The 26,282-nt window shown below is 52.2% G+C and overlaps 1 protein-coding gene across 1 annotated transcript in view; it reads left to right on the top strand.

Moving 5' to 3' along the window:
* PADI2 (peptidyl arginine deiminase 2) overlaps positions 1-26,282 on the top strand; it is a 53,957-nt gene that overhangs the window by 7,624 nt on the left and 20,051 nt on the right. The window contains exons 2-7 of the mRNA XM_003934959.4: positions 7,710-7,893; positions 9,328-9,400; positions 15,470-15,531; positions 17,842-17,959; positions 18,965-19,090; positions 24,717-24,895. Coding sequence (XP_003935008.2) covers positions 7,710-7,893; positions 9,328-9,400; positions 15,470-15,531; positions 17,842-17,959; positions 18,965-19,090; positions 24,717-24,895 — 742 coding nt within the window. The remainder of the gene's footprint in view (positions 1-7,709; positions 7,894-9,327; positions 9,401-15,469; positions 15,532-17,841; positions 17,960-18,964; positions 19,091-24,716; positions 24,896-26,282) is intronic.

The following is a 26,282-nucleotide window of genomic DNA, read 5'->3' as shown; positions in this document are numbered from 1 at the left end:
GACTCCCCCCCTCAGACTCCTCTAAATCCCCAAGAGCAGGATGTCACACCCAGGCTGCCAGGAGCTGGGGTCACTCTGGGTATGAGCCCCGGCTGGTGTTAATGAGGGCCAGGCCAGGTGGGCAAGTTGAAAGTGCCAGATGCCAGTGAGGAATAGGCGCTTTGTGCTCTCAAGTCTGGGGCTGGTGAGCCACCCCAGCCCTGCAAGGCCAAGCTGGTGGCCCTCCCCCCGAATGAGCCAAGATCAGAGAGGACCCATGTCTCCTAGAGATCACAAAGCGTTTGTGGAGCTGGGCAGATGCCTTTGACACCAACAAAGTGGCCATTTCTCTCCATTTCCACAGCCACTATCTGGTCCCAAGACACCACCATCGCTCATGTGAGCAGCTGCAGCCACCCCTTCCCCAACTTCCGCTGCTGCTCCCCTGAAATCCATCTCCCACCTTGCATTCCAGGTGATCCGGCACCCTGGATGATCAATCTACGGTGCAAAACTGATCGTGCCACCCCCGCTTAGAAATCTTCAGTGATTTCCCTGTACAGTCAGGAGAAAGGCCAGCTCCTTGCTGTTATCGAGAACCCCTGCTCCCACCACCCTCCCTCCCCCTTGCTCACAAACTCCAGACACACTCCCCTCCTTCCAGTTTCTCCAGCAGGCACGACTCACCTCCACCTCGGGCCATCACGCAAGCTGTCCTGTTGCTTGGAGATCTCTCCTCCTCTTTCTCTCCTCCCTTGTCCAACCTAGTGATCGTCAAACTGTGGTCCCTGGACCGGCAGCAGCGACATCACCTGGGAGCTTGTTAGAAATGCAGTTTCTCAGGCTGGGCACAGTGGCTCATGCCTGTAATCCCAGCACTTTGGGAGGCCAAGGCAGGTGGATCAGGGGATCAGGAGACCGAGACCATCCTGGCCAACATAGTGAAACCCTGTCTCTACTAAAAATTAAAAAAATTTTTTTAAAAATTAGCCGGGTGTGGTGGTATGCACCTGTGGTCCCAACTACTCAGGAGGCTGAGACAGGAGAATGGCTTGAACCCGGGAGGTGGAGGTTGCAGTGAGCCGAGATGGCGCCACTGCACTCCAGCCTGGACAACAACATGAGACTCCATCTCAAAAAAAAGAAATGCAGTTTCTCAGGTCCCACCCCACAGCTGATAAATCAGAAACTCAGGGGCTGGGCCCATTCACCTGTATTTTAGCAGTCCCTGTAGGTAGCGGTAATGCACACTCAAATTTAAGAATCTCTGGTTTGATTAATTCTTTTTTTAACAGTCAGCACTGCATTGGTGTAATGAATTCTCACCTGTCCTTTAGAGTATAAGGTTTAGACCTTAGTTCAAATGCCACTTCCTCAGGGAATCTCCTGGAACCCCAGACTGGGGACTCATGGCACCGTATCCTTCTCCTTTATAGCAATTATCACAGCTGTAATCATGTAATCGATTGAAAGTCTGTCTTTTCCATCCAGGCACAGTGGCTCACGCCTGTAATCCCAGCACTTTGGGAGTCTGAGGTGGGCAGATCACCTGAGGTCAGGAATTCCAGACCAGCCTGGACAACATGGTGAAACCCCAACTCTAATACAAATACAAAAATTAGCTGGGCAAGGTGGTGGGCACCTGTAATCCCAGCTACTCAGGAGGCTGAGGCAGGAGAATCACTTGAACGCGGGAGGTGGAGGTTGCAGTGAGCTGAGATAGTGCCACTGCACTCCAGTCTAGGTGACAGAGTAAGACACTGTATCGAAAAAAAAAAAAAAAAAAAAATGTCTGTTTTTTCCATGGGCCCAGGGAATGTGTTCGCTTTTTCACCAATGTACCCTCCAACACCTAGAACTGTGCCTGGCACATTGTAAGTGCTCAGTAAATACATGTTGAGTGAATTAATAACCATATAAATAAGCCCTCCTCCTCCAGCCCTCCTGGAACAAACATTTATACTTAACCGTGTGCCCATACGAGGCCAGGTGCTGAAACAAACAAACACAGAAAGATACAATCCCTGCCTTCAGGAGTGAACTGCCAAAAGAGCCAGGCAGTAACTGTGGGGGCAACTGGATTGAGTTAGGTCTTCAAGGAGAGAGGGACATTGGCCAGGCAGACAAGTCAGGGGAAAGTCTTGCTGGTAAAAGAAACGACATATACCAAAATGCACAGTGAGATGGAACAGTGCAGGCACTGAAGTGGTGGAAGGAATCGCAGAAAATGAAACTAGAGAGTCAAGCTGAGGTGCAGTGGCCAAATGCCCCTAGTTCAACACCAGGATGAAGAGTTTGGATTTTCTTGTATGGGTAGGCGCTGAGGAGCCAGTGAATATTTTCAAGAAAGCAAACAACCTGATTTCTGATTTTTTAAAGAAGTCACTTGGGTAATACAGTTTGGAAAGCCAAGAAGGGCAGGTGCATTCATTCTCGTACTGCCAAAGACTACATTGAGCGTAGCCATGTCCTGGCTTCTGGGATTCAGCAGTAAGCAGAAGAGACGTGGCTGCAGGGATTAGTAGCCTGTCCCTCCACCCATGCTTTCCTTAGCCTCTCTCTCATCAGCAAGGAGGTCATAACCACCCCCAGGCCCCCTCCCTTTCCCTCAATACTGTCCTGGGCCCCTCCCCGAAGCCTCCAGGGACAACTGAGGTGCCTGCAGCCCCTGGCTCTCAGGTTTCTGCGAGAGGGATTCTAAAGGGTTCTTTCTGTGGAGGAAAGCAGCCAACGGGATCTGCAGGGGGACAATGGGCCCCTTTGTTGCTTCCGCCAGGGCCACTCCAAGAATAGCTGTTTGCTCAGCTCAGAGCAGGGTTGGTGCTGGGGAATAGGAGGGTGTGGGGCCCTGGGGCTGCGATGTGGGCTGGGCATTAACCCTCTGGCGCCTCTGAGGCCTCCTTCGGTTTCTCACTGGCCCAGAGGAATGAAGGCGGGCAGGAAGCATCACTTACAGTAACTGAGTCAGGGTGCTAAGAGATGATCTTGTAAAACATCTTTTCCTAAACAGAACTGTGTGCAGAAGCTCAATATATAGGACCATTGCTTTAAAATATATACCTTTCTAGGGCCGGGCATGGTGGCTCATGCCGGTAATCCCAGCACTTTCGGAGGCCCGGGCGGGCAGATCACTTGAGATCAGAAATTCCAGACCAGCCTGGCCAACATAGTAAAACCCCATCTCTACTAAAAATACAAAAATTAACCAGACATGGTGGCGCACGCCTGTAGCATCCACTACCTGGGAGACTGAGGTGGAAGAATCACTTGAACCCAGGAGGCAGAGTGAACCGAGATTGCACCACTGCACATCAACCCGGGTGACGGAGCAAGACTCTGTCTCAATTTAAGAAAATAAATAAAAGTAGTAGTGGCTCTGGTTAAGGTGGGGGGAGCGAGGGGGGCAGGAATCCATTAGAGATATCCAAAGCTTGCTTGCCTTTTTTTGTGTGTGTTTTTTTTTTTTTTTTTTTTTTGAGACAAAGTTTTACTCTGTCGCCCAGGCTAGGATGCAGTGGTGTGATCTCAACTCACTGCAACCTCCGCCTCCTGGGTTCAAGTGATTCTCCTGCCTCAGCCTCCTGAGTAGCTGGGGCTGCAGGCACACACCACTACACTTGGCTAATTTTTAGATTTTTTTAAAACAGAGACAGGTTTCCCCATGTTGGCCAGGCTGGTCTTGAACTCCTGAACTCAAGTGACCCATCTGCCTCAGCCTCCCAAAGGGCTGGGATTATAGGCAGGAGCCACCACACCCAGCCATCCCCAGCTTTCTAGAGCCTTCCTCCTCACCCCTTTGCCTCTCTTCTGCACTCTCCGGACTCAGCCACCTCTGCTCTGGTTCAATCCTCTCACTTAACACTTGATGAAACTGAAAGAGGGAAAGTCCCTGACCCAAGGCCACCCAGCACATTGACGGGCAAAGCAGAGACTTGCAGGAGAGAAATGCTTCCCAGACCGAAGCCACAGTTTCCCAGACTCTCACGGCTTTTGCCAAAACCATCTTCAACCTGTCGCACTATTAACACTTTTCTTTAATCCAGCTCACATTTCTCTTAGTAATTTTATTTTAAACAGAGATTTTATGGCATTACCATAAGTGGCAAGGCTTTATCAGTCACCATAAAAAGATACTGCATTTGATAAACACATAAGTCTTCTAGATTGTTCCTCCCTGTGCCACCTAAAGCACCTGAGGTGGGTACTCACCCCTCTCCTTGGGAATGGCTCGCCTTCAGTCCCACTCACCTCTGCCCTCTTTGCTGGGCGTATGATGGACCAAGCTCCGGACTAGGCTCTGAATGAGGATGAGAGAGGCCAGACCATGCCCTCAGGGGGCTTATAACCCAAAGGAGAGCAGGTACCACGTGGCAACTCAGCAAAACATGGCCCCAGCCCTAGGATGGGTAAGAGACAAGTACTATGGGCAGGAAGACAGCAGTCCTCCTGAGGTGTAGGGGCTAACACATAGACACTCAGAAGGTGCAGACCCCCTCACATCAGGGGCAAAACTGGGTTAAAACTCAGGTCCTCTGCACATGCACCCTCAGTCCAGGGCTTTTGTCCAGACTCTGCACCCCTCTTAATGATGGACATGGCCGCTTACGCCTATAATCCCAGCACTTTGGAAGGCCTAAGGCAGGTGGATCACTTGAGGTCAGGAGTTCGAAACCAGCCTGGCCAACATGGTGAAACCCCAACTCTGCTAAAAATATAAAAATTAGCCGAGTGTGGTAGCGGGCACCTGTACTCCCAGCTACTCAGGAGGCTAAGGTAGGAGAATCACTTGATCCCGAGAAGCAGAGATTGCAATGAGCTGAGGTGATGCCACTGCACTCCAGCCTGAGCGAGAGAGCAAAACGACTCCTCAAAAAAAAAAAAAAAAAAAAAAGAGGGATGTGGACAGTGGACAGTAGGCCATGGCCAGGAAGTTTCCAGTCTCACATCAGCCCCGTGTCCCTGGGCGGTGAAGTTTGGAAGGGAGCAGGACAAGAACCAGAGCATCCCTGGGGTGTCTTCACTGAGCTCCTCTCCCAGCACTGGGCACAGGCGGCCGAGCCCATCCCCACTCTCCTGCCACAGCCCAAGATCAGTAGTCTTTGCCCGTAGCCCCTGAAGTCTGTGGCCTGGGTCAGAGAGACGCTGCCGACAGCCTCTACAGACTCACGCTCCCCGCCTTGGCCAGCCCAGAGCTCTGAGCAGTGGACCCCAGTGCTGAATGTCTGGACCAAAGGTTCTCCAAGTGTGGTATTGGGACCCGCAGCATCAGCAGTTCCTGGAAGCAAGTTAGACATGCAGATTCTTGGGCCCTACCCCAGACCTCCTGAATCGGACACTCTGAGGTGGGGCCCCGTAGTTTTGACAAGCCCCCAGGTGCCGCCGCTGCCGCTGCTTCTGCACTTTAATAGCCACTGGCCTACACGTGTCATTCAGCCCTGGCCGCTGTTTCCATCTTCCGCTGCCCCAGCACCCTCAGCCTCTGCCGTTCCCACCAGCCTCCCCAGAGATGGAATCCACAAATCTACAGCCTTAAAGAAAAACACCCTGTAGATTTAAACCGCGCCCCCGATGATTCTGACGCATACCATAGTTAAGAATCCTGGAACCCAAGAGCTCCAGGCCTCCAAAATAGCAGCTGTGCCTTTGAGACAGGCTTACACGTATGTCTTAGTCACAAATCCCACGAGAATCGCACCTAAGTCCCTCTGAGCCCTCATGGGCCTTCAGACCAGTGGCTGGATTTAGCAAAGCCGCCAGCCCTAGGCACCTTCCTCCCTTAGTCCCCTGTCCTTCCTGTCACCTCTCCTTAAGCCAACAACAAAACACCATGGACAGGGTGTCTTAAAAAGAAATGCATCTTCTCACAGTTCTGGAAGCTGGAAGTCTGAGATAAAGGGAGTGGCATGGTGGGGTTCTGGTGACGTCTTTCTTTCTGGCTTGCAGATGGCCACCTTGTCACTGTGTCCTCACATGGTCTTTCCTCAGTGCACAGAGAGAGATCTCTCTCTAGCCACCTGTCTCTCCCTCTCTTGCTCCTCCTCCCCCTCCTCTCTTGTCTTTCTTCTCCTGTTTGATTAGAAGCCTGCCCTTGGCGGGGCACAGTGGTTCACGCCTGTAATCCCAGCACTTTGGGAGGCTGAGGTGGGTGGGTCACCTGAGGTCAGTTCAAAACCAGCCTGGCCAACATGGTGAAACCCTGTCTCTACTAAAAATACAAAAATTAGCTGGGTGTGGTGGCATGCCCCTGTAATCCCAGCTACTCAGGATGCTGAGGTAAGAGAATCACTTGAACCCAGAAGGCGGAGGTTGTAGTGAGCTGAGATGGTGCCACTGCACTCCAGCCTGGGAGACAGAACGAGACTCCATCCCAAAAAAAAAGAAGCCTGCCTTTATGACCTCATCTAATCTCAGGCCAGGTGCGGTGGCTCACGCTTGTAATCCCAGCACTGTGGGAGGCTGAGGCAGCTGGATCACAAGGTCAGGAGATCAAGACCATCCTGGCCAACATATTGAAATCCCCTCTCTACTAAAAATACAAAAACTCGCTGGGTGTGGTGGCGCATACCTGTAATCCCAGCTACTCAGGAGCCTGGGGCAGGAGAATCCCTTGAACTAGGGAGTCAGAGGTTGCAGCCTGCCGAGATCATGCTACTGCACTCCAGCCTGGTGACAGAGCAACTCTCTCAAAAAGAAAAAAAAGGGAGCTCTACCTCCAAATACCATGACACTGAGGGTGAAGGCTTCAACATGCTAATTTGGGGAGACACAAACCTTCAGTCCACAGCAGCAGACACAAATCTTCAGTCCACAGATCACACCAATCTGTTCTGCTCTGAAATCTTGATGGCTTTTTAAGAATTCTGAAAGTATTTCCCTTGCAAAGGAAAACCACTTCTGAACCTCAAAAAGTGACTCAGAAGGTGAGAGATGTCAGAGCACCAAGAAAGCTGTGGCAGGAAAGAAGGGATCTTTATGACAAGAGACACCCCACCTTTGCCCCATTAGGACCCGGGCTCCAGGCTCCATCTCTGTGAGGACTCAACACTTGACTCAGCGACCCTGGGCAGGGAGACAGGGTTCCAGGCCCAGCTGTGCCAGCGGAGCAGATTCATTCCTGCCTGAGCCTCCATCTTCCACCTTCGCAGGACCCTGTGGCTCCCAAAACTGTCCGCCCATCAGAGGCACTAGGAAGCTTGTTAAGAATTCAGATCCCCAAGCCTCACCCTCGAACATTCAGACTCAGGAGGTACGAGATTGGCCCAAGAGATTCCATGTTCAACACATGTCCTCCCTCACAGCCAGGTGACTGCAATGCAGCCGGTTCCTTTGGGGTCTCCCAGACCAGATAACCTGGGAGGGCTATTGCAGCCTTGCCCCTCCAGAATATTTTTAAAAAAGAAGAGACAGGGACTTGCTCTGTTGCTCAGGCTAGAGTGCAGTGGCACAATTATAGCTCACTGTGGCCTCAACTCCCAGGCTTAAGCAATTCTCCCACCTTAGTCTCCTGAGTAGTTGGGACCACAGTTACCCACCAGCATGCCCAGCTAATTTTTTAATTTACGTAAAGACAGGGTCTTGCTGTGTTGCCTGGGCTGGTCTCAAACTCCTGGGCTCAAGTGATTCTTGGGCTTTGACCTCCCAAAGTGCTGGGAGCAGGAGTCTCCTCTTAAAGCCCCCCATCCCACCTACCCCAGGGCTCCCCCTAACACCTCTCTTGTCTCTCCCCGCAGCGCGGCCCCAGCCGGGGCCCAAACCTTCAGCCTGAAGCACTCGGAGCGCGTGCAGGTGGAGGTGGTGCGCGATGGGGAGGCGGAGGAGGTGGCCACCAACGGCAAGCAGCGCTGGCTTCTCTCGCCCAGCACCACCCTGCGGGTCACCATGAACCAGGCCAGCACCGAGGCCAGCAGTGACAAGGTACCACAGGCTGGAAGTCCAGCCGTGCAGGAGGGCGGCAGGCTTTTCCCGTGGAAGCCGCATGTAGGCCATGTGTCATTTTCAGTTTTGCAGTAATTACATTGAAAAGGCAAAAAGAAACGAGTGAAATTAATTGTCTTTTTTTTTTTTTTTTTGAGGCTAGAGTGTAATGGCACAATCTTGGCTCACTGCAACCTCTGCCTTCCAGGTTCAAGCAAGTCTCCTGCCTCAACCTCCTGAGTAGCTGGGACTACAGGCACATACCACCATGCCCAGCTAATTCTTATATTTTCAGTAGAGACGGGGTTTCATCATGTTGGCCAGGCTGGTCTTGAACTCCTGACCTCAGGTGATCCACCCGCCTCAGCTTCCCAAAGTGCTGGCATTACAGATATGAGCCACCAAGCTTGGCCAATTGTCTTAATGTATATTACTTAACACCATCTGTCAAAATATTATTTTGATATATCATCAATATAAAAAATATTAACAATATTATTCATTTTTAAGAGACAAGATCTCACTCTGACACCCAGGCTGGAGTGCAGTGGTGTGATCATAGCTCACTGCAACCTCAAGCTACTGGGTTCAAGCAATCCTCCTGCCCTAGCCTCCTGAGTAGCTGGGACTCCAGGCACCTGCCATCATGCCCAGCTTTTTCTTTTTTTTTTTCCCAGAGACAGGGTCTCACTATATTACCCAGGCTGGTAGTTTATATTCTTTTTCATGCAAATTTAAAATTAGTGTGTGTTTTACAATTATACCACATCTCAGTTCAGAATAGCCACATTTCCAGTGCTCGGTAGCCATGTGGATGGTGCGGGGTTAGACCATGGAATGAAGGCTTCATAAAGGGGGAAAATTACAGACAGCTGAGCGATGGAAAGCATGGAGACTCTGAACCGTAGACTCATTGGAGTTTACAGTCACAAGTGTCCCTGGTCTATCTGTAAAATGGGGTGCTGAACACCCATGGGTGATTTGCCCAAGTGGTGAGGCTGAGACCAGAACTGTCTCCCTGCTGGATTCTGTAATTATGAACTTTACCATGTGCTCCATCATAGTGATGGCACCAAACATGGTCCAAAGAAAATAGCCTCAGCTCTGTCCCCTCCATGGGCACTAGACATGCAGTGTGGCAGATATGAGGGCCCCGCAGGCAGCAGAATGCACACAGTGGCACAGGACGGCAGACAGCATCCTAGCTGCACTCAGCCAACAGGAGGAGAGTCTACAATCGAGTTCAGTTACCTGAGAGAAGCTGCCCACCAACCCAGGAGTGCTTCCTGGAGAAGAGGGTTCTGATGCTTGGAGAGGGTTGGCTTGACAAGCTGTGAGTTGTGAGGGAGAGCAGTTGCTTGTGGTTTTCCTGCTTGTGATCTGTGATCTCTGTTCTCCTTTCTCTCTACCCCAATGCACTCCCTCCCTACCAAGGTCACCGTCAACTACTATGATGAGGAAGGGAGCATTCCCATCGACCAGGCGGGGCTCTTCCTCACGGCCATTGGTGAGTTGGTGTGCCTTCATCTCCCTGGGCCTGGCACTTAGGCTGTTCTTAGTGTGCCAGACCTGGCACTTGGAGCTTCTTCTGAATGGTACATGACTCGGGAGGGATGTCACATGTGCCCCAGTCCTTCCATCCTGGGGTGTGAGCTTACCTGCAGGATGAGGCACTCCCTGATCCATCAGCCACTCCCCGCAATGTCAAGGTCCCCTGCCCAGGGTCTGCGAGCCCTAAAAGAGAAAAAAGGAAAATGTTTTCCTCCCCTGCCTCTCCCCTACAGCCTGGAGAAGAGCGCCCCTCTCATGGTGAGGGGAATGGCCACAGTCTATAAAACTTACGCCTGTTCTCGACAATCCCAGCTGCCCCTGGCACTCCTCAGATTCAGCCCCGAGGGTGCAGAGATGTAACCTCCAGGTCCCTAACTCACCTAGTCCAAGCCCTTCATTTGATCTACAAGGATGGTGAGGCCCAGAGAGGTTAGGGAATTCATTCAACGTTACACAGCAACTGAGCGGCAAGTTGAGTCCAGAACCCAGGATTACTCCTATCTCAGGTTCCGTCCATCGCATCGCATTGCCCTGTGTGGGGTGCCAGGCCTGCATGCCGGGGAAGAGGACCCCAGCGTGGCTCCACAGGACCCTGAGCCATGATCATCTGAACTTTCTGTCGCTCCAACCCCCTGCTACTGAGGCATTACTTTCAAAGCATTTTATTTCATTTTTAAATCACAGAATGTGAAAGCCAGGAGGACATTTCAGAGGGTCATTTTGTTCACCCAGCCTTGGTTTAACATTGACAGCGCTGCCGCAGGCAGAGGAAGGCAACTGCCGGTTATTGAGAGTCAACTGCATGTGGAGTGCTTTAAGGATAGTGAGGCGGCCTGCTCACTGCAGACCTGCTCGCTGTCTAGAGCTGTGCTGGGCACTTTGATGAGGAGGAGGAGGGGAGGATGATACACAGCTGATATTGACTGAGCACCTACAGTGTGCCAGGCTCCAGTACTCTCAGTGTTTCACCATTGCAATTTCAATCTCTTCTTTGAACGATTCCAAGGATAGACACTATTATTATCCCCATTTTATAGATGAGAAAATCAAGGCTCAGAAAAGGTAAAACAGACAAATACTTGCCTACAGCCAGAAATACTTTCCTACATCTCCGGAAAATGCTTGGGGAGATGCCAAGTCATTTCAGTTATCCCACATTCTCAGGGTGATCTCAGAACCTCCCCAAAATACAACCAGCTCCCAAGTCAGCCCCTCCCTCTCCAGCCCTGTGCTCTCACCAGCTGAAATAGACTCAGCAGCAGGGCCCTTCTCATTCTTGGCTAATTCCGAAAGGGGCTTGGTTCTTGGTCCCCTGTGCCTCTTTCTGCACCAAGGAGGTGCCCGGCCCTGGGGTAGGAGACCTCAGGATGACCTTGGTGAGGGTGGCAGAGGATAACCAAAGAGTTCTGGGCTGTGCTGAGCCCTGGCACGTGTGTGAACCCTGCATGCACACAGCACCCAGGCTGTCTCAGATGACAGGCCCTGAGGAAACCTAATCCCACCGAGACAGGGACACCTGAGGACGGGGGCAGGAAGGGCAGGGGCCTGACACCTGTCAAATGAGGGTGATCCCAGAAGGCTGACTGCACCATTAACAAGACTTCCACCAAAGCAAGACAGACTTAGGACAGACAGCAAGGTAAGGCCCGATAAGGAGGCAGGACTGGACTTTTCCTCCCCACTAGAAGACAACAAAGTTGGGCTTCCTCTAAGCTCAGCGGTACCAGCATGGCTGAGTCCCAAAAGATGCCACATATGCCCATGACAAGGGACCGAGTTCATCCTTCTGTGATCCCGAGGGTGTGCTCTCTTAATAATTATTTATTAAACTGCGACAAGTTCCAGATATTTAGATTCCATGGGCCAATCAAATGTTCCCTCTCTCCCCTCACCCCCTTAAAAATGAGAAGACTAACAACTATGATGCTTGGCAGAAAAAGAGAGAGAGAGAGAAAAAAAAAAACAAACGCATTAACAAAACAGTTTTTGGCCAGGCGCGGGGCTCATGCCTTAATCCCAGCACTTTAGGGGGCCGAGGTAGGCAGATCAGGAGATCAGGAATTTGAGACCAGCCTGGCCAACATGGTGAAACTGCGTCTCTACTTAAAATACAAAAAATTCGCCAGGCGTGGTAGCACGCGCCTGTAGTCCCAGCTACTCAGGAGGCTGAGACAGGAGAATTGCTAGAATCCGGGAGGCGGGGTTTGCAGTGAGCCAAGACTGCACCACTGCATTCCAGCCTGGTTAACAGAGCAAGACTCTGTTTCAAAAACAAAAAAACAATTTGCTATCAACTTTAACCATCATTTTAACTCCTAAAAAATAGGCAGGGCCTAATCTCAGAATAAAAGACAGTCATTCAATTGCAAAAAGAAAGCTTTATGAGAAACTAACCCCATTGAACCTCTGTTTCCTATTCCAACAGAGACCCTGGTGAAAGCTGGTTTCCCTCGGGAAGCACGTTCTGTCTGTCCCCTCTAGCCTTCTCTTTCCTCGGGCATCTGCCCCAGGAGCCCTTGAGCCCCTCATCCTGAGTAATCAATCACTCAGGGACGGTGCCGCAGAGGCAAGGACACCCCCAACATCCCAAGACGCTGGGACTGCCCTCCGGCACAAAAATACACCTGAGCCTCTCACCTTCGTCCTGTCCTGAGTCCACATTGAGGAGAAAGAGCCTTGGCCTCAGAGCAGACAGAAATAAGCCTAAGATCTTTCTCTGCCCCCTCCAGCCACTTTGTGACCTTGAGCAAGTCACATTATCCCCCTGAGCCTTGGCTTCCTCATCTACAAAATGAGCTTCACAGAGCAGCCTTGCGTGGCATTTACAAGGATTCAGTGGGATGCTGTGTGCAAAGGACCCGGTACAGAGTGGGTGCTCAGTCAATGCCCTCCCTGCTTTGCTCCCTTGTTCTCGGGGCAGCCACATTTTCTCTCTGCCTGGGTAAAGTTAAAGAAACGTATGGTCCTAGGCCAGGCGCGGTGGCTCACACCTGTAATCCCAGCACTTTGGGAGGCCGAGGCAGTAAGGGGGATCACCTGAGGTCAGGAGTTCAAGACCAGCCTGACCAACATGGAGAAACACTGTCTCTACTAAAAATACAAAAAATTAGCCAGGCGTGGTGGCACATGCCTGTAATCCCAGCTACTCGGGAGGCTGAGTCGGGAGAATTGCTTGAACCCAGAGGCGGAGGTTGCAGTGAGCCAAGATTGCGCCATTGCACTCCAGCCCGGGCAACAAGAGCAAAATTCTGTCTCATAAAAAGAAAAAAACAAAGGTATGGTCCCTCCTGTCTTCCTCCTGGGCTTTGGGAACAAATTCATGGTTCCTTTGGCCAAATCAGGCTTGGGTCTTGGTCCCAATCCTGCTGAGGACTTGCTGCGTGACCTTAACAGTAGTCACCCCCACTAGGGCTCACTGTTTGCAAACTATAAAATGAGGGGTTTGAGCTAATTAATCCCTAAGGACCTTCAAGACTCTGGTTAGGGTTGATTTGCAAAGCTTCCTTTTTTGGGGGAGGGATGGGGGAGAGGGAGGCGTGAGGTGGAGGGAGGGAGGAATAAGCCCCACCATCTGAGGTCCTGGCAGTGAAAGCAGTACACATACACAGGCCCCCAAAAATGTTAACATCAACCTAAGGGGCTCGGTCCTAGGCCTTCTCCCCAGAGCCTGGGATACTTGCCCTAGTTGGCTGTGGGGGAGGGAGCCCTTCCTTCCCACAGCACCTCAAGCTGCTTAGTAAGGCAAGAAGGCTAGGCACCCTGCCACTCCCCGGCCACCCTCCAAAATGCTTGTGCCTCTTGGTCACAGCTGAGGCCTCAGTGTCTTGATTCTCAGGGCAGACGGCCTTGAACCCAATCCTAGTGACATTTCCCGTCAATCTGCCCCACACCCAGGAGCCACCTGACACTTTGGGGCTATTCTGGGGAGCTGAGGTGGGATCCAGAGCCTCTGGGAAATGTCGTCTGGAGCCGAGGCCCTGAAGCAGTGGCCCTCTCCCTCCTCCCCCTCGGGAAGGCAGAGCCATCCTGAAAGGCAATGCTCTGGGCAGGTCACATCAGCCCAGTCCTCTGTTCCTACCCGCAGCATCCCACTGGAATCTGGTTAAATCAGACACTGGGGGAAGCCTTGCAGAGGCCAAGTCCTATGCGCATGACTACAGGGGGCGGTCTCTGGGGGTGAAGGAGCCAGAAGGTCATTTCAGTGGATTAGGGGACAGGTCATGGGTCATAAGAGAGGAATTATGAGGCTTACTCTTGTAATCCCAGCCCTTTGGAAGGCCGAGGCGGGTGGATTACCTAAGGTTGGGAGTTTGAGACCAGCCTGACCAACATGGAAAAACTAAAAATACAAAAAAATAGCTGGGTGTGATGGCGCACACCTGTAATCCCAGCTACTCAGGAGTTTGAGGCAGGAGAATTGCTTGAATCTAGAGGCAGAGGTTGCAGTGAGCCGAGATTACGCCATTGCGCTCCAGCCTGGGCAACAAGAGCGTAACTCTGGCTCAAAAAAAAAAAAGCTAAGAGAGGTGAAGCCCTGTGCAAGGTTGGGAGGAGGACGATAAGGAAGCCATACTGCGAATTGCCCACATTTCGTAACAGGAAGGTAATGAAACCTGTCTGAATTCAATAAATCAGGAAATCATGATGAGCATGATTATTTAGTATTTAGGGAGGTTGCCTTAGGCAGCCGAGGAGAAGAGCTGGACAGGGAGCAGCCGTCTTTCTTTAGAAGCAGTGTGTTACTATTTGATTTGATTTGATTCACACTATGTCCAAATATGACATGAATCAAATGTTTAAATTTAAGAATTTGCCATGGAAAAAGCAGTATGGAGTGCACCATAGCTTCTCTTCCAGCCCCTGGCCCACTGCTTTCATGAATCCACCACGAGGCGTCTCCATGTCATGTCACCTTGCAGCCTCGAGACAAGGGCTGCCAGGGTGGGGATGTGGGCACGTCCTCTGGGAATGACCTTTAAGGGAGCAAGTCTTGGGTCTCTGACTTTGGGCCGGGCTTTTGGAAACAGCCTGGTGGGAGGTCAGCCTGGGTTCATTGCAGGGAACAGTGGAGAGCAGGCATCCACAGCCCAAGCCTGGCTCTGTGCTCTCTAGGAACTTCAATGGTCACTCCCTGCTGGGGGCCTGGGTTTCCTCATCTGCAGCGTTAGGGGGTGGAGGTGATCGCTCCTTCGCTGGGGTGGCCAAGAGAACATGCCATGGCGAACACTGTGCAGCTGCAGAGCAAGATGCCCACAGGGGAGAGCTTGTCATCTTGAACAGGGCAGAGCGGCTCCCTAAAGAGGCCGGGCCCAGCTCCTTCCCAGGGAGGAGTTTCAGGCGGCCGAGCTCCCTGAAAGGCAGCATTCAGCGGGCGTGACCAGCTGGAAAGTTCACAAAGGTCTGAGAGCCAAAACCAATATTATTCCTGCCTGGCGCCTCAGCCTCTTTAACAGCCCCTCGTGCTACTGCCTTCCCTTCTGTCCCTTGGGGTCCTTATCCTGCACTGGTCTCCCAGATGACCAGCCAGATTTGCCGACAGGTGACTTCTCTGAGCCTGAGTTTGCTGCCCTATGAAATGGGAGTATTTCAGGAATGCTGTGCCTGTAAGTTTTCCGCATATGAGCTATGAATCAGACCAACCGCACTGTGTACCCCAGTTCCGCTAGTGTCCCTCTGTGACCTTGGGCATGGGACTTTACCTCTGAACTGAGGCTCCCAGGTCTGTTCAGCGAGGATCGTTCCCCAAACCCCAGCCAGAACAATGAGGTGGTGGGAGGGCCCGGACCTCCCCGATGGCAGCTCTTGCTGCTGTAAGCTACGAGGTCCACGCGGCGTCTGCTGACGGTCTCCAGTGGGTAGTGGGATGTTGAGGCGAGGGGTTGCATAAGATGACGTCAGCAAGGTCCTCCCTTTCCCGTGACCAAAGGAATGGCTGAGACACACCCTCATCCCACAGATCTTCCTCATGCCCCTACCCCACCCTGGCCGGCAGGCTCAGCAACTCATCCATGTCTCTTTTCCCCAGAGATCTCCCTGGATGTGGATGCAGACCGGGATGGTGTGGTGGAGAAGAACAACCCAAAGAAGGTACCTAGCTATCAGGGAAGTCACCACCCTGAACCCGGGGATCCCGCAGGCAGCCATGGTTCTCCCATCAAGCAGGCAATTCCCATTTCACAGCTCAGGAGACTGAGGCCCAAGACAGGCTCCAAGACACACAGCATACCAGTAATGGAACCCACAGAGGATCCCAGGCTCCTTATAGAGACGGCTACAGAGCAGGCTCCTGAGTCTCTGTTTCCCCATCCCATGATGGGGACGCCCAGTTCATGGTACTGTTAGAAAGGATAAATATACCCACTACTCGCTACAGAAGAAGCACTGCAAAGGCGTTTGCTCTTCCTATTTTGCCTTTTCTTTTAAGACTGGGGAGGTGGGGGAGACAGACCCTCAGGACAGAGGGTTGCATTCATCATTCTCAGTTCATTCTGTAAGTAGCTAACTCTTGACTGATGGCAAAAAAAAAAAAAGAAAAGAAAAGAAAAGAAAATCTCAGTTCAAGGCATAGTATTCTCTCTGCTGGTACATGCACAGTCCTTCTCTTTCTATTTATTCATTCATTCATTCGTCATTCATTCATTTGTTCCTTCGTTCATTTACTTATTTTCTTTCATCTTGCGTTCCCCCCTCCCATTCTGTTCCCCCGCAGAGGACCATTTGGATGGGCTGAATGTCTCTTTCTGCTCTGGTGTCTCTCAGGAGGCACGTGGTGTGGTTGGTGTGCGTGGATTTTTAATTTGTGCCCACAGCGTGGTGTTCTCCATCTCATTCTGATTTGGACTTTTCTCTCCGCCCAGGTTTTAGGCTCCATCAGTCTTGCTCTGTGTGCATTCAGGCTGTTGCTTCTAACTGCTTTCCTTTTTCTGCCCTTCTTATCATCTAAATTTTTGCAGTGGGCATATGTGACCTTTATAATAACACTCCGAAGCCTGGGGTAAATTTACGTAGAGGAGTGCTTTATAAAGTAAAATAAACACAGCCTGGTGAGAAGCCTGGGTCCCGGCAGCCTGCCCCTGACTCTCTGCAGGTCAAGGGAGGGTTCTCAGCCCCGTGGGGGAGCCCCCTTCTTCTAGGATCACAAGCAGGGCTTGCCTGAGACCAGGGCCAGCCCTGCACACTCATTCTCTGAGTCTGTGGCCAAGCCATATGACCGTCAACTCCACAGAGGCCTCTGAGGCCCAGCAGCCCCAGGGAGAGAGCTTCCAACCACCCCCAAGGGCCTCTGCAGTCTTGGCAAAGTCACACAATCCCCATGAGCCTGAACTTGGCTAGAATTTTTAAACCTGGGCTGGTGAAGCTTTCACATTTTCTTCACTCATCCCATAAATATTTGCTGAGCATTTTTTATGTTCCAGGAGTGGGTCAGGTCCAGGGGATGCAGAAAGAAAAGAGAAACACAGCTCTGGCCTTAAGGAGCCCACAGTCCACATTAAATATGGAGTGTGGTGGGTGGCCATGTCATTGCAATTGTCCTGAGTCCTCCCAGAAAGGATGTGTACGGTGCCAGGTGTGGACCCGGGGAACCTGTTCTGTCCTAGAGAATCAGAAAGACCTCCAGGAAGAAGAGATGGTTATGCTGTAACCAAGGAGGGGTAGAGTGGGCCAGGTGAAAAGGGGCAGGAAGGCAGCAGACGGGCCAGCTTGGGTAAAGGCCCAGGAGCTTGGTTGGGTCTTTGGGGAGCAGAAAGGCACCAGGATGGGTAGGGCAGAGTGAGGGAGGGGCAAGGTGGAGGAAATGAGATGGAGAGGAAGGCACGTTTCACCGGGCCTTGCAGGCCACAGCGAAGAATCGGGGCTCCATCCTAACTCAACCGGGAGCCCCTGTCCTGGCTTAAAGCAGGGAAGTAACACAATCTGGCCCAAGTTTGTTCTAGTAGCGCTCTGGCTGGCTGCAGTGTAGAAAGTGGAGCACCATGCAGGTCCTATCTGGAGCATTCGGAGCGTGTCTGGAAACAGCTGGGTGTCATCCATTCAGGCACCTCCTCCCGAGCTCCCCTAGGAACCTTGGGACCTGTGGTAGAATGTCTGTCTGCTTATTTCTCTGGCCAGCCTCCACCTCCCTGCCTCCACCCTTGCCAGACACCAGCCGACCCAGGCAGGAGGCCCATAAATGCCTCAGCCAGCCTCCCTATCTCTGTGCCTGTATTGAACTTGCCTTTGATGCCCATGCTGATCCTCTGTGGACATCAGTCTTGAGACTCACATTTGCCAGGTCACAGCTGCCCCAGTGGGTGGCGGCTACCCTTTACCCTCATCCTGGGGCTGTCTCTCTGGTGTCCCATGGGGTCTATACTAGGATAGAGAAGAGGGCACTGACCTTTCTTCCTGCCACTGTAGGCATCCTGGACCTGGGGCCCTGAGGGCCAGGGAGCCATCCTGCTGGTGAACTGTGACCGAGAGACACCCTGGTTGCCCAAAGAGGACTGCCGTGATGAGAAGGTCTACAGCAAGGAAGGTACCAGCAGGCCCTGCTTTTGGGGGGCAGGATGGGAGGAGTGAAAAGATTCATGCCCAGTCTTAGGCTGGACTGAGGGTGAGGTGGGTGTGGACTCAGGCCTCCTGGGGATGGTGGGCACAAATACCCACTCTTGCTCAAAGCCAAAGGCAAAACTGTAAACCTTTTTTTTTTTTTTTTTTTTTTTTTAAGATGGAGTCTCGCTCTATTGCCTGGGCTAGAGTGCAATGGCACAATCTCAGCTCACTGCAACCTCTGCCTCCCAGGTTCAAGCAATTTTCCTGTCTCAGCCTCCTGAGCAGCTGGGATTACAGGCACGTGCCATCATGCCCAGCTAATTTTTGTGTTTTTGTAGAGACAGGGTTTCACCATGTTGGCCAGGCTGGTCTCAAACTCCTGACCTCAGGTGATCTACCTGCCTTGGCCTCCCAGAGTGCTGGGATTACAGGTGTGAGCCACCACACCTGGTCTGGAACCTTTTAAGTTGCATACATGCATAGAAAATAGACCAGAAGGAAATTCCCAAAATGTTAATCATCTCCAGTGTTGGAGATGACAACTGGTTTTTATTCTCTTTTATGCTTTTCTTTTCTTTTTTTGAAACTAGGTCTTGTTGTGCTGCCCAGGCTGGAGTGCAGTGGCATGATCATAGCTCACTGCAGCCTCAACCTCCTGGGCTCAAGCCATCTTCCTGGCTTAGCCTCCTGAGTAGCCAGGATTACAGGCACATGCCACCATGCAGGCTAATTATTTTTATTTTGGGGGGGATCTTGCTATGTTGCCCAGGCTGGTGTTTGTCTCCTGGCCTTAAGCAATCCACCCAGCTCTTCCTCCCAAAGCCCTGGAATTACAGGTGTGAGCCACAGCACCCAGCCTCTTTATGCTTTTCTATAGTTTCCATAGTACACATCCATGGGGATTTTTTTCCTGATTATCAAAGTAAAAAGCATTGGAAAGCTGAGGCTCCAGCAGAATATCTCTTCATTCTCACCTCCTGCCCCTCAGATCTCAAGGACATGTCCCAGATGATCCTGCGGACCAAAGGCCCTGACCGCCTCCCCGCTGGATACGAGATTGTTCTGTACATTTCTATGTCGGACTCAGACAAAGTGGGCGTGTTCTACGTGGAGAGTGAGTGACCCCAGCCCAGCCCAGCCCTTTCTAGCCACCTACCCTCCTCCCCTTAGCAGGTGTGGCCTCCACAGGTGCAGATGCCTGGAGAAGACCTGGATTGGTCTCCGGGTGATTGTAACGTGGCAGTGCTGTTAGCAAGTGAAGTTGAAAGACTTCCTCCTCTCAAGTGTGTCTGGAGTGACATGGGTCTATGTAGAGCCCACAGGCCCTACCTCCCAACAAATCAGGGGAGGAAAGGCATCTGGGCACCTTCTTTTCCAGAGTCACGTCACCTTCAGGATACCTGAGGCAGGGCAGGCACCACCTCCAGGTATTTTCTTCCATCTCTGACTTCCGAAGACCCTTGACGATGCAGTGGGCACCTCTAAGAGTTGACCCTTTGCTCCTCTTGATGGTGACAGGTGTCCTGGGCCCCCACTGTGTAGGCCACAGGCTCCTGCCCTGGAGCTAGTCCTGGTAGCTGCCAGCTCTGTCTCACCCTTTCTGTGAACATGTGTTGAGCCCCTCAGTGCCAGGCGCTGTTCTCAGCTTTGAGATCTCTGCAGTAAACACAACAGTCACACCCTGACCTCAAGGAGCCGCCAGTCTAGCAAGAGAGACATAACCAATACCACAATTGGGGAGATGAAATAGAATAAGTGAGGAGAGTGGCAGAGCAGAGGCACCGCTAACTGGGTGCCTCTGGAAAGGCCTCTCTGAGGAGGTGACATCTGAGCTGAGACTCAAATGAACAATAAGAAGGAACCAGCCACTCATGAGCTGAGGGAAGAGTGTTCTAAGCAGAGGGAACAGCATGTGGAAAGCATGGAGGAGACCAGTTTGGAGTGTGGGAGGAGCAGGCGGAAGCCCAGAGCAGGGCATGTATTGGGAGTCAAGGTCAGGGAGACGGGCCAGGGGCCAGAGCGTGCAGACTGGATTTGGATTTTATTCTGAGTGCAATGGAATGCCATTAGCGGGTTTTAAGCAAGGGACTGTCATAATAATGACATATGTATTTAAAAAGCCACCTCAGCAAAATAGCTGGCATTGCAATTTGCCATGGTACAGGGCGGGTTGTGGGGTGGGGGTGGTTTCTGCATGCCCAGCTGCCTGGTGGGGGGCAGGATCTCTGGCCCAGCCCTGGACCCACCTCTTGATAGGCCTACTATATCCAGGGCACTCACCATGGGGTGACTGAGGACCCTGAACCCTCACCTCAGAGAGATGGCAGTGGACAGCAGCCCCTAACACCAGTCCTCCTAATCCACCCTGGGCTCCAAGCAGTGACCTCACCCAGGTTGGAATGTGCCCAGAGTCAGGCTGGCTCCCCTGCCCAAGGGGCTGGAAATGTTGATGTTTACACTGCCCAGGCCAGGGTTGTCATGGAGGATGGGGTCGCCAGCGGGAGCAGGAGGGATGCGGGCAGGACCACAGCCCTGGCCCCTTGACCTTGGTGTCGTGACATAAGACCTGTTGCAAATAATGATGTCTGGACATTATCTTGAGGTTTCTTCTTTTGCTAAAGGGAGTGAACTCTGGTCTGGTTCCACAATCTCTTCCCTCCCCGTCACTGGTCATCTGAGATGGGTCCTGAGCAGACAAGGAGAAGGGTGAACTGCACTGCGAGGGCTTTGAGAATGTCCCCGGAGCCCCTTCTCTGGGCTGCCCATCTGGTGGGGAGAAGCCATGACGAAGGCAGTGGCCACCCAGAAGAGACAGTTTCCCAAAAATGCCGACTCCTGGGTGGAAACTCTGAGCTACACACACACACACACACACACACACACACAAGCCAAGGAGGATAGATAATTGATCAGTAGCACAGTCTCCTTTTCTTCCATGCAAACATGTTGGAGTTTTGTCAAATTCCATGTACACCTGTGGATAAGCAAATGTCAGGTGTCCTGGCAGGGTCAGACCAGGTCTCCCCAAGGGAAGGGGACTGGGATGGAGACTGAAGGAACCCTGTAGGGAGTGTTGGAGTCAGGGAGCTATTGTTCCAGGTCCAGGCAAGTGTCTTCACCAGCCCCAGCCTTGGGGTACTCATCTCTGATGTGGCATGGGAATAGAAAGAGTCCCAACTGTCCCGGGTGCCCCAGGTGGGAATCAAATGTGGAAGGTGTGTCGGGCACTGAGTGCGGTAGCTGGCCTTTGGAAAGCTCTCCAGAAATGGAATTATGGCTTTTGTTGAGATTATGATGATTGTGAGTTATAATGATTGGGGTGGACAGAGATTTCAGTGCTCCTAGGAAGACCTGGTGGCTGCTTCAGCCTCACGTTCTGCCTGGAACACCAAGCACTGGGGCCTTACCTCTTTACATGAGGATATGGTAATCCACTTTGCCCAGGACTTTTCTTGTTTTAGCACTGAGGGTCCCTCATGCCAGGACACCCCTCAGTCCGAGGGAAACCAAAACAGCCGGTCACACTATCAAGGAGTCTTGCTGGGAAGTAGAATCTTTCCAAAGTAGCTGGGAAGGTGAAGGCAAACCATACCCCGTGCTGGCCAATGCCTGGGGCAGAGAGGTCCCGGTGGTCAGCGGGCCCAGCCCAAGGCACGAGGACTACTCGAAAGAGCAGCATTGTTGGTGCTTACAGAGAGAGCTGGCCATGCTCAGCGTGAGGTCTGCGCCCAGCTGGGGATGGAAGATGGGGAAAGGAGGTTCCTGCGGACAACGGCTGAATTGTTCCAACTGAGAAAACAGTCCGCCTGGAGCTGGCCCCGACTGTCAGAAAGACGCCCAGAATAGAGACCTCTTGTAAATCACAGGCTATAGGCCACATTGGGAGGGAGAAAGCTGCCTGCAGATGGACTAGAACGTGTCTTCCACCTGTCCCACCACCCCCAGCCAGATCCCCGTTCCTACCCCAGACCTTGGCGGAGCCCCCCAGGTGCTCTGAGCCCTGGGAAAGCTTTGGCTATGAGGCTGCTGCAAGGACAAGTTGGCTTCTCAGCCTTACTCTCCCCTGAGCATCCGTTCAAGTACAGCTGGGGCCTGTGGGCGTGGGAGGGCCCGAGTGCCTAGAGGAAAAAAAAAAAATTTTTTTTTTTTTTTTTTGAGACGAAGCTTTGCTCTTGCTGCCCAGTCTGGAGCGCAATGGCACAGTCTCTGCTCACTGCAACCTCCACCTCCCAGGTTCAAGCAATTTTCCTGCCTCAGCCTCCTGAGTAGCTGAGATTACAGGCACCTACCACCATGCCCAGCTAATTTTTGTATATTTAGTAGAGACGGGATTTCACCATGTTTACCAGGCTGGTCTTGAACTCCTGACCTCAGGTGATCCCCCTGCCTCAGCCTCCCAAAGTGCTGGGATTACAGGCATGAGCCACCACGCCCAACGGAAAATGTTTGAATTATGACTATCTATCTGAATTACTGAGTGATAGGGCCGTCGGGTGCACACTATTGTCTCTGGGTGAGCAGGACCTCACTTTCTGTTCTTTGGGACTTGCAGTATCTGAATTTTTCTACTTCATTCCTTGGATTCCTCCCTCCCAAGGGAGGATGAGTTAGGACATGGTTTCCTTGCCTTCTGTTGGGAAACTATTCAATGAAAACTCCAAAAAAAAAAAGAAAAGAAAAGAAAACTCCTTAACATCCTCGTAATACAAGTCCAAGCAGTGTTACTGATGGTTACCCATGGCTACCAAGGTTACTGAAGTTACTGAGGCTGTGACACTTGCAGTGACCCTGTAGCATGGGTATCATTATCTCCCACGAACAGATGAGTAAACTGAGGCTCAGGGATGTTAAGTGAATTCCCTGAGGTTTTAGAGCTTGTAAAGCCAGAGTAGTATTTAAAGCAAGGTCCCGCTGACGTTGTAAGTCATAACCACTCAGGGAAGCACCCTTAGTGAGATTTATAACCAGGCTCTAATTGGGCACATTGTCCCACAGGAGGAGCCATCTGAAGCCCTGGCTTCGGGGCTCATTCACTTATTTCACACATTTTAATCAAGTACCTGGTTTGTACCAGGCTATTCTGGTTACGTGTTCTAACCCTTCAGCACCTCATCATTAACCATTATCATTGTCGTTGAAAGCACTAAGCTGAGACTGATTCTGCCCTTCCAGCTCTACAGGGCATAAAGAAATTCCTTCTGGAACTGCATAGGGTCCTCTCTCCATGCCTTTACCCATGCAAGTATCTCCTCTCCCCACCACACCCATTTCTGCCGCCCCGCGAGGGCATCTCAAAGGCTGCCTTTCTCTGCTCAAATGCTTCCCATCCTGCCTCCTCTGCCCTCCCCACCCTACCCCAAGTAACCAGATGATCTCACCCATAGCTGCCGTTATGATGCTTGCCACATCTGCTCCATCTTATCAACAGCTGAGCACTGCTCTTAGACGGAGAGGCTGCATCTAGACCACCTCTGTCTCCCCAAAGGTCCTTGCCCAGGTCGTGTGCTCTCAGTCTGCCTGAAAATTCCCCCTTGGTTTCTCCCACAGGGAGTGTTGTGAAAGCCATTGGTTCTTTCAGTAGATATTTGTTAAACATGACCATGTGCCAGGCAAGCCCTGGGCCCCACTGGGCCTGTCCCTACCCTTGCACAGGTCACCCACATTTAAAAAGGCTGTGATGAGGCCGGGTGCGGTGGCTCACACCTGTAATCCCAGCACTTTGGGAGGCCGAGGCAGGAGTTCAAGCCCAGCCTGGCCAAGATGGCAACGAAACCCTGTCTCGGCTAAAAATACAAAACTTAGCCAGAAGTGGTGGCATGTACCTGTAATCCCAGCTACTTAGGAGGCTGAGGCAGGAGAATCTCTTGAACCCCAGAGGCAAGAGGTTGCAGTGAGCCAAGATCATACCACTGCACTACAGCTTGGGTGACAGAGTGAGACTCTGTCTCCAATAAATAAATAAATAATTTAAAAGGCTGTGATGGAGATGGCAGGGGGCTGTGGGAGCTCCAAACAGATCACCTGGCTTTGTCTCTGGGGTATCTGGGCTGGATTGTTGCAAGTGACACAAACCAAGGCCTGAAGGAAGAAGGGGCACAATTGTTTCAGGCAGAGGGAACAGCACAAGTCGAAGTGGGAGCTTTCAGTGGGGCAGGAGCACTGGGGGGAACTGGCTTTCCTCCCAGCCACAAAAATGGACAGCCCGTTCACTGGCCTTGGCTTCCATGATATGGAGGGGAATTCTGGGTACTAACGGGCACATTTATGTTGTGTTTTTACAAACAGAATGAGAGCTTGGGATTCAGAATTAGACTTGAATCTGAGTCCCAGCTCAGCTCAGCTATTTACTGGGTCTCTGACTTTGGATAAGTCACTCCTCCTTTCTGAGATCGGTTTCCTCATCTGTGAAATGGAAACAATTGTATCCTTCCCTGACACCACTAACTGCTCTGCTGGCAATTTCCTATGTGCTGTTCACAGAGAGCTTGCTCATTTTGTAGACGGGGAAGCCAGAGCCAGAGAGGGTGACTGTCCGACGCAGCACCACACAGCCAGCACACAGCGGTGCTCAGACAATGGCGATGACCCAGCCATGGCCATTCTGGTGGCATTTCTGCTTGTGCTTTTCTCTCTGTCTAGAGGACAAGTTACGCTGCCCTTTTGTCCCCGTCAGTGATCCCACCCCACCGGCCTCTTTCTGATGCAAGTGGGGGGTCTGACGTTGGTCCTTTTCCCTCCAGACCCGTTCTTCGGCCAACGCTATATCCACATCCTGGGCCGGCGGAAGCTCTACCACGTGGTCAAGTACACGGGTGGCTCCGCGGAGCTGCTGTTCTTCGTGGAAGGCCTCTGCTTTCCCGACGAGGGCTTCTCAGGCCTGGTCTCCATCCATGTCAGCCTGCTGGAGTACATGGCCCAGGTGAGGGCTCCAGACCTCCACCACAGGTGGCTTCCCCTGGGGGCCAGCGTGGGGCTCCTACCAGTGGGCCATTCCTAGGAGTCCACGCTGTGCTCCAACCCCTCAAAGTGCCAAGGGAGTGGGTCCAGGATAGGAGACCTTGATGCCCCCCTGCAAAGCCAGCATGTGGCTGCCAGGGTCCTCTGGGCCGTGCTCCTGGGATCAGTCTCCTTGCCACTGCTGCTCCCCACAGATTCCCTATGGGCAGTGTTTTCTGACACACTCCGCGCCTGTGCCCTGGCCTGCCCTGCTCCCTGTCTAGGTCTAAGGCCCAGAGTCCTGATGGTTAGTGCAAGGAGCCATCCGGGTGGGGTTTGCTGACCATCTACTGCACGCCCTGTACTTCCTGCCCTTGTCTGACCCCTCCTTCAATTCAACTGTGGGTTATACCAACTCTGACCACAGGCTGAACCCCAGATCCCAGCTTCAGATTATGCCCTACCCTGGGGCCAGGCATCTCAGCCAGCTTTGCTCTTGCCTTGGGGAGAAGCTGGATGAGGAGGAGAGGTCCTGTACCTCTAGAGAAGCCCCCTTACTGAGTGCGTGCTCTGCCCACGAGAACCTCTCACCACAAAACCTTTCACCCCCAGACCCTAGCCTCTCAGGCCCACCCTGTTTCACTCAGAAAAAGAGAAGGGACCTGGCTGCTCTCCCAGGCACAGGAGCCCCTCATTTTTATCCCTGGGCCACTTTGGGACAGGATACAATGGATGCTATAGAAGGGTGAGGCTGGAGCTAGCTGAGACGTATGAGAATGAGCCCTGGCAGCAGATTGCCCGGGTTCAAATCCCAGTTTAACCACCACGAGACCCTGGGCAAGTGAATTAACTCCCTGTTCATTTCCTTACTTAAGGGTCATTTGCCTTAGTTTCTCCATCTGTAAGACAGAAAGTCCAAAAGCATCTGCCGCCCGGGGTGGTTGTGAGCAGCCAAACGTGTAAAGTCCTACTTACAAAGCACCCTCAAGCTCAAGGGAAGTGGAGAAGGCAAGGTTAATGGGAGAGGGGACGGGGATGGGGCTTCTTACTGCACCCGGGCCCAGGGCAACCCTACCCCCAGGCTCTCTCAGACAGACCCCTCAGTAGGCACCCACAGAGGCTCAAAAGGCAGACCCGGGCAAGAAGGGCAGGCTGTGCAGCAGGCCCCCACTCCCGCACCTCCCCACTGAGAATGGGGTCCACTTCCTGTAGCTTTTGAAAGCCCGCCCCACAAAGGAACCCTGGAATCACACCTCACTTTCCTTCACGTTCTGGGCAAGCTGCTTGATCATTCCTTAAAACAAAACAGTCTGGCCGGGCACGGTGGCTCACACCTCCAATCCCAGCACTTTGGGAGGCCAAGGCAGGCA

Source organism: Saimiri boliviensis, chromosome 11 (genome assembly GCF_048565385.1).
Source record: "Saimiri boliviensis isolate mSaiBol1 chromosome 11, mSaiBol1.pri, whole genome shotgun sequence".
In the NCBI taxonomy this organism is placed as follows: domain Eukaryota; kingdom Metazoa; phylum Chordata; class Mammalia; order Primates; family Cebidae; genus Saimiri; species Saimiri boliviensis.
Note: the sequence above shows the minus strand (reverse complement) of the source record. Positions and strands in the feature narration are given on the sequence as shown.